Genomic DNA, 7,821 nt, shown 5'->3' on the forward strand with positions numbered 1-7,821 from the left:
GGTGTAGCAGCAGAGGACATGCTGAGGGACCTAACGATATCTGATAAGTGGATGAATTGAACGAATCGATCCGAATAACTCCGAGACGGCAAGTTGCGGACGAGGCAAATGACTGGGGGTCAGGTTCAACTGGCATATGCTCTCATGTCAACTTGGCACGAATGGACGGAAATGAAGGGTGCGACGGGAGAGGAACTGAAATTCATAAGCGAGAAAATCATGGGGTTCGCTTGCAGCTGTGTTCCAGGAGTAATAGGCCTCTGAATATTCACCCTCGAACTCTGCCAGTACTTAACAACTCACGAATCGTTGTTTGATTTCTCGAGTTGTTTTGATCCTCGTGAGATCCGCCGGGACTCGGAATCGGCCTTTACCGATTGAGTCTGTTCCGGAGACGACCGAAGCTGAAATAATCAGATAAGATGAGTCACAATGAATTACTTGCTCACCGCTCCGCGGGCATAAAGTTCCCTCCCCAATAAAACCACTCAACGAGGCTACCATTCCCCCGCTCCCTTACCACCCTTCAGACCATGTCTTCAGCAGCATCGTCAGCAACAGACATCCCCACCGTTTGCATCTTGGGTGCTTCGTATGGAGGTCGGCCTGCTCCTCTCACACCTCTCGGCTGTAATGGCGCTAACTCATGCATGCTCCTTGATGCGTTATTTTCCTCAAACAAGGCCACCGAGCTGTCCAAGTCCTCGTTAATAGTCTTCCTCATGGCTGGAGAATTGTTGTCATCGAGCGTAACACGTAAGTTTGACGTTCGGACGAGATAACCTCTTTGACGTGTAACCGTTCTTTCTCAACTTGTAGGCATTGCAATCGTAAGTACATCCAGCTGCATCCGATGGCCATGAGCACTTATGAGTTGTTCTGTTCAATCAGACCTATACGTCTTCCCCCGTATAGCCGTCATACCAGGGCACGAACATAAAGCTTGTAAGCCACCAAGTTTCCCGCTATCATGCCACTTCAATTTCTCCCCGCTAGTCATACCCTACACCAACATCTTCAAAACATCCCCAACACTCACCACTCCACAAACTCCACTGGCCGATCCGTCTTCACACGTCCTCATCCACGGTCACGTTACGGCGGTTCACCCCCACTCCGTTCGATACATCTCCCTCGACCAAGGCGCTTCGTTAGAGGAGCGTCAAGTCAGATTCAATTATTTAATCTATGCACTAGGAAGCCATTTACCAGCACCCATCAATATTTGGAGCGAAGAACCTCTGAAGAACATAGTGCGTCCTTTTCTCCTCTTCTTTGATCGTGTGTTGATCCCATCTCTGTTAATCCGAAACCCTGATTCAATGCCAATGGGGATGATCAAAAAACCATCACGTCGCTTTCAATTATGTAGCCCAAGCTCCGAAAAAAATATTCACTTGGACCACCTACCCCTACAGGCTCTCACGCCCCCACAACAGCGTCAACTCCATCTACACCATCAACCATAGCTTCTCGTTCTCCCACAAATTCGCTGTTCTCATTTGCACCCACAATAAGCAGCGATTCTAGTACGAACGCCACGAGCACACCGGCACAGCATGCTCCTCACAACCGCGAACACCACCATCATATCCCAGCGTCGATTCGTGCGCTTGGAGGATTGACGATCCCTTCAACACCTTCCCCATTCAATCACGTTCATGATCAGAGGCATTATACCCGTGTTAAAGACGAGAAGTTTGATGAAGAGCTAGAGAGACGACTCAAGAAATTGGCAGTCCGGCCGGGCCGTAATTCTCCTTCGTCATCATTTTCATCCTCATCCGACCTCGATTACGAAGAAGCAAAATCAGAGAAAGAAGATGACGGACAACCCTACGTCCTAAATGCAGCTTCCATTCTTCAACATGGTACCAAGCCCGAAGGCCTTTTATGGTTACGTTCTGCGCAGGAAAGAGTGAAGAATAGTGAAAGTGTATTGGTGATCGGAGGAGGTGCATTAGGTGTACAGTTCGCGACGGATATCAAAGGATTTTACGGAGAAGGGAAGGAAGTGACGCTTGTCCATTCCGGAGACAGATTGTTGCCTAGATTTGACAAGTGGATGCATGAACAAAGTGAGTCGTCTTTCCAGTCATTCGAAGCGGGGAATTCAGATTGACGATCTTGTGGTTGGTTTCCATAGTTATTGTTCAGTTGGAACGGCTTGGTGTCAAAGTTTTGTTGTCCTCTAGGGTGGATCTGTCGAGCAAGACGGAACGGACGCTGAGGACCTGTGATGGACGATTGATCAGTGCAGAGTTGATCGTGCGTATCCACTTCTTTGAGTTTGGACCACATCAATGATTTGCTTGCGCATATCTAGCTCCTTTGCACCGGTCAGAAACCAAACACCTCCCTCCTCTCCAAGATAGCCCCCCACAGCATTAACCCTAGAACAGGTCTTGTTACTGTACTCCGCTCGATGCAAATCGGCTACTTTGAGCGACCCACTCCCCCTCCTGTTCCTTCTATTCTCGACGACGCTCCGCTTGCGGCCGGTTTCACCTGCGCCAAGGGATTACCGGAGGATGAATGTCTGTGTAGGGGGAGTAATAGGTTTAATTTTAAACTTCCAAAGGGTTTGGCTGGGCCTTCGGATTCCCCATCCCATCATTCTATTGTTTCTGGGAACCTCTCCAGCAGTCCTACCACCACCCTCGCCACCTCTGATATAACGATGGGAGGAAATTGGGGCGGTGAGATTCACCTCTCTTCGCCGTATCCGCATATATTCGTTATAGGTGACGCCGCCGATGCATTTGGGGCGCTCAATGCGGGCCATACAGCTTGGACTCAGGCGGAGGTCGCTAGTAGGAATGTGATAAGGATGATTGAAAGCGGTGGGAGAGCAAAGGTTGGATCGAAGCCCCCTTGTCAGGACAGAGTTCTGGAGAAGGGGGCGAATCTCGATGATGGACCTCCTTCGATGCCGCTGCGGATCAAATTGACGCCCATGGGGAATCGGAACAAGATTTGGCCCCTCGATCCTGCCGCTTCCGCTTATGACTCGACGTCGAGACGTTCACAGGAAACTGAAGACAGAGAACTTCCCGAACTTGAACACTATATAGCCCCGCCACCCAGTATCAAGATTAGTATTGGACTTGACAAAGCGATTTATCAATCTAAAGGCAATGTTGGATTCAAGGGGCCTGAGGAGTGTCCCATTGATTTAAACGCGGGGGGATGTGGAAGAGGAGGGGGTTGGGGACGGATGATATGACGATTTGAGTCACTATTCTGGTGATCTCAGTTCGGGCCGTGGTGAAGTAGCCTCCGTCTGAAAAGGTGATAACTTATTTTGCTTTCTTGCTACATACATTACTTGCTTTCAACCTGCAAAGCACAAACTACCATCCATTTGCTCTTAGAGCACGTAGATCGTGTTAGGATGTTAGGCACATTAATTCTTCTTTCCTTCGAAAATAATCTATGTATTAATTATTGTAGAGATATGATGAGTTTTCAATCTAAATTATTTGCATGGTCGTTGCGGTAGCGCCTAGAAGTGTAGCTAGCTCTATATACTCGCTCTGCTAGGCAACTCCCCACTGGCACTAACTTCCCTGAGTTTATCTTCTCTGTCATTAGTCTCGTTACTGGACCCGCTTAACATTTGGCACTTTGTGCGCAATGGGCGACCTGGAACTGCGAGGTAGCGTGGCGACGACCCCGACAAAAGTCGAAGCGACCCGGCACGATTTCATATTTGAACTGCCTCACGACCATTTGTCACACAGGAATAGACATGGTCCATGTTGGATTCGCTTTGAACGTTGCTAAATGGTTGTCACCTCCTTCCGCTTTTTATAGTTCGTTCTCGAATAATACTGACTCATATATCACAGGTCAGCAAGGAGTTCATCCGCGGTCCTCAGTATTCTCGAACTTAACTCTCTAGCTGTGTTCAATCTAAAGCAAGACTGACCTTGATCCGACATTTTATGGATGGACCAGTCTGGAGAATATTCGAGCGTACGGGGCGCGCGCGAGATGGGGCGAACGAAAAATATTGCTTTGGCTGTTAGCAAGCCATCTAATAAAGGGAACACTATGCCGTGAGAGAAAATATCATACAAGGTTGTTCTCGGGGAAAGATTCGGAGGGAATTAACAACGAACTGCGACCTTGAAAAGGGTCCTTGCGTGTTGGGAAAGTGCTCGTGAGAGTGAAAGAGATTAATAAGGGACCTCGATGAGGAAAATGGGCCGGCGATTCAGTCAAACAAACTTGCCTGGAAAGGCAGTGATGGTCCCACCTTTGTGAGAACCCTTCATATCCTAAATGAGTCTTCGGCTTTCTTCAACATGGTTCCCATCCTGATTCGCGTGCTCGTCCCCCCTCTCTGAACTGGAGTATGACTTATGCGTGCATCCTTCCATAAGTGGCGATTGCTCATCGCACAATCCATGAATGGGAGAAATACTAGGAGCGTTCACGTAAGGCTTCGGTTTGGATGAACGAACCCTCCGTGTGTTGCTTAGGAGATATGTTGGGAGCAGGCCCATCTACCGTTGATAGCGAGGATGGTGACCGGGAGCGGGGGCGTCGGCGTTCGGCGGGCAAGGAGGTGCCTTCTATGACGTTGTGAGTGTCACCCAGGTATAATTTGGAAGGAAAAGGGCCGCGATAATGGGGGGAATTGCTAATGATTTGGGAGTGCAGATGGTGGAAGGTGAGTTGTCGATTAATTGTTGGTAAGGCGGAAGCGGCCCATGTAGGTGTCGTCAGATGAATGTCCATATCATTTCCGATTCGAAGTGGAAGCGCGGACCGTATCAAGTCGTTCCGTTTACGGAGCAATGATGAGTATGTCCCAAGAGGAAGAAACATTATTGCAGCGACATGGTTCAGGATCCGTGGTTGAGAAATGAAAGCAAGTCCGTTCGGAAAGGAAACAGCGATGGGACGGGATGACAAAGGAAATTAATGAGAACCGCGGTCCGACGCAATAGGGAGTTCAAAAAAAGAATGGGTCCCAGATGGAAATGATTCACACGTTTAATCAACTACCTCAAACACGAAGGGAGAAAGTTAGCCACGCACATAAGAAAAGAGCCCAGAGCCACAATGGACGGGCCGTCTCCTCATAGGCTATTCATGACCAGACGCCTTCAGTTCTGCGTCATTCCAGATGGACCATCTTAACGACTAGCCTTTAATGACGCCTTGCCGTACCGGGTCATTGTACGGGTACTGTCGTACTTTCGAAATAGAGCCAAAAAGTTCTTGAATCTCCTCGTTGGTGAGCCATGGCAAATACTTTATGAGACACGGAACCAGGGTAGTTCGCCACAGCTTCGTAGCTGTACAACCAATGAGCGCCAGAGCGGGGACGCGAGCAGAATGGACGGACCAGTTGCACTCCCAGTAGCAGAACCAAACTGAGTGCATAAGGCCAAGATCGCGACAACGCTTGCAAGGTCAGTATGCGGTACGCTGGCTTGGGACGCAACGCGACTCCCCGCAACATTGAATGCACCGCCAGCGCCTATGAGAACCTGGGATGCGACCTAGGTGTAGGATAAAAGGGTTTTGGGTAGAAGAATTGCGCAGGTTGGCCGTGGAGTACTGGGCATATTACTTACTAGCCAATGCGAACTCCAAGAAAGAATGGATCAGATAACGCTGAGGATGGGCTTTGAGATACTTACGATGCAGTACCTGAGCTGCAAAGCGTCGTCAAGATCATTCCCTAGAAAAGGGAACAATCAGATGAAGGAATCAAGCACGTTCGGTGGGGTACACTTGCATTAGTCGTATCGAGAGTCCCGTAACTTGGAGTGTCTTGTATCTATGAGTGTACCGCTGTATGAGACCAGCGACAGGACCCAGGATGCACAGAGAGAATGTGGTTGCATTGTTGACTTTAATGAAAGATCGGCCTCCGGTGTCTGACCAATGGTGTGAGCGATACTCACAATAGCTCCACTCTCGGGGTGTCCTGGTGTTCCGATGCTATGAATAGATTCAGGAAGATGGTATAAAAAACTTACCAGTCCTTGACGATATAGACATAACTGGAGAGGTAATTCGTTCGCATCCAACCTGACATCTACCAAAGCTCGTGAGCATCCAGCTCAGAGAAACCGAAAAAGAAAAAACGGGAAACCCACAAAGTACAAGAAGTCGATGAAGATGATGATCAACAATGTGCGGTTTCGGATGAATCGAGATGGGAAGAGTGGATATTGAGTCCATAGTCGCTCATTTAACATGAAAACACTGATGAATAACACCCCCAGCACAGTCATGACCAGCATAGAGGCTGATCCATCGGTCGGCAATTCAAATGCAAGCATAGGAGTGGAAAATGATGCTCAACTGTCATCTCGAAGAGTGAAGACCGCCTACTTACGGTGAGTCCAATCTCGCTGCGCACTCTTCGCAAGTGTCAGAGGCAATAGCAATAACGAGAAGCTTATCCCAATGAGGACCAGTCCCCCGAAATCCATCCTCACTATGACGTTCTTGAGCCTATTCCAGTAAGTCCCATCCTCGTCTTCCAGTTGCTTCGTTCCCGCAGCTGAGCAATTGGAGGGGGAATTCTGGGATACAGACTGCATTCGACGGTGGTGGTGTTTGTGATGGAGGATGTATATCGCGGGAGCGTGACAACGGGGAGGATGATCACGAACATCCCGTCTGAATAATAGTTATGTGAACTAGGAAAATATCCTGGAGGAAGGACGAATGACTCACATCCCCATCTCCAAGCATTCCTCTTCAGGACAGCGTTGACGATCTCCGCACCGATGAAAGTGTTCACAAGGAAAGGCAACCCCGTCAAGCTCAGTACAAACCCTCTCCATTTAAGGGAGCTTATATCAGCCACAATGATGTCTGTGACGAGGTTCAAGCCTGAGTGGCCCACAGTATACAACATACATCCAGTGATGACATGTGTGATCGAGGATGAAAGTGCAATCATGAGGTAGCCCGCAGTATAGAACACCAGTGAGCACATGCAAGCTGAGGGACGGGAGATAACATCTGCAATTTTCGCTATGAATGGTTTCGATACGCCATCTAGCGAGCAACGTCCAGAACATCATGTTGTCGCCACAGAATCGACGGGCACCACCCTCATGAGCATGAAGAATATGAAGGTTTTTTTTTTGGCACTCACTAATGATGCTTTCCACAGTGAAGATTGTTCCGATACTTGAATGCTTTCCATACGCGCTCGCGGCGATTGGGAGGTAATTTGGAGTTATGTTTTGATCCAAACTGTACACATAGGCTACAGCGGCGACAGAAGCGTACAGCCAACCGATCGGAAGACCACTTTTTTCCGTAGTGAGAGACCCCATTCGAGAATCACCACACTCGGCATCTCGTGCTGGAAAATCCTCGTGTGGGGTTGGAAAAGATAGGAGTGCATTGTCCTCGACATTCGGGTTGAATTCAACATAGTATGGAGTATTTCCAATTACAGGGGGAGAAAACAGAAGTTTCGTCTGGAGTGGAGTGTGTCGGGCGCACTGGAGAAGTGTTAGAGAGGGGAGGTAATTGTAGTCTGTCCGGGCAGTGAAGACACTAGGCCGATTACGAGTTGATGTTCTCCCTCTCAGGCATACCTCACGCTCTTGGAGAGGCTGCTTAGTGTTCTTTGATCCCCGCTTGAACTCATTGGGGTGAAAGCTGGAGTAAGAAGATGGAAGGGATGGCACGCGCTTCGTGTTATGAGGAAATGGCACCTATTCGTGTTTGGGGAGGCGGTCCCTGTTGATCCGGCAACCTACTTGCAACAACAGTATTCCGTCACAATGAATTAATACATATCTGATAAGCCACCGATTATTACGGCAATGTCCT

At 48.7% G+C, this 7,821-nt stretch overlaps 2 protein-coding genes across 2 annotated transcripts; one reads left to right on the forward strand and one right to left on the reverse strand.

Moving 5' to 3' along the window:
• The first annotated feature begins 173 nt into the window (after positions 1 to 173).
• EI90DRAFT_3294623 (uncharacterized protein) lies at positions 174 to 3,401 on the forward strand. The gene is made up of 10 exons (XM_039067440.1): positions 174 to 224; positions 289 to 600; positions 684 to 756; positions 820 to 830; positions 892 to 945; positions 997 to 1,253; positions 1,373 to 2,078; positions 2,147 to 2,268; positions 2,327 to 2,699; positions 2,745 to 3,401. Exons 2-10 carry the CDS (start codon positions 534 to 536, stop codon positions 3,224 to 3,226), a joined length of 2,145 nt encoding a protein of 714 aa, XP_038908173.1. The 5' UTR covers positions 174 to 224; positions 289 to 533; the 3' UTR covers positions 3,227 to 3,401.
• Positions 3,402 to 5,154: 1,753 nt separating this feature from the next.
• EI90DRAFT_2950629 (major facilitator superfamily domain-containing protein) lies at positions 5,155 to 7,316 on the reverse strand (the record flags this gene model as incomplete). Its single annotated transcript, XM_039055395.1, has 10 exons — positions 5,155 to 5,309; positions 5,360 to 5,516; positions 5,752 to 5,870; positions 5,925 to 5,947; positions 6,000 to 6,058; positions 6,120 to 6,271; positions 6,362 to 6,515; positions 6,575 to 6,648; positions 6,706 to 7,032; positions 7,133 to 7,316. 10 exons carry the CDS (start codon positions 7,314 to 7,316, stop codon positions 5,155 to 5,157), a joined length of 1,404 nt encoding a protein of 467 aa, XP_038908174.1.
• Positions 7,317 to 7,821: the final 505 nt, after the last annotated feature.

Source organism: Cantharellus anzutake, assembly GCF_015039405.1.
Source record: "Cantharellus anzutake strain C23 chromosome Unknown EI90scaffold_177, whole genome shotgun sequence".
Taxonomy (NCBI): domain Eukaryota; kingdom Fungi; phylum Basidiomycota; class Agaricomycetes; order Cantharellales; family Hydnaceae; genus Cantharellus; species Cantharellus anzutake.

Coding starts and splice junctions, on each gene's coding strand:
- EI90DRAFT_3294623 (XM_039067440.1), top strand. CDS start 534: ATGTCTTCAGCAGCATCGTCAGCAACAGACATCCCCACCGTTTGCATC. Junction 1,254..1,372: donor AAGAACCTCTGAAGAACATA/GTGCGTCCTTTT, acceptor TCAATTATGTAG/CCCAAGCTCCGAAAAAAATA. Junction 2,269..2,326: donor TGATCAGTGCAGAGTTGATC/GTGCGTATCCAC, acceptor GCGCATATCTAG/CTCCTTTGCACCGGTCAGAA.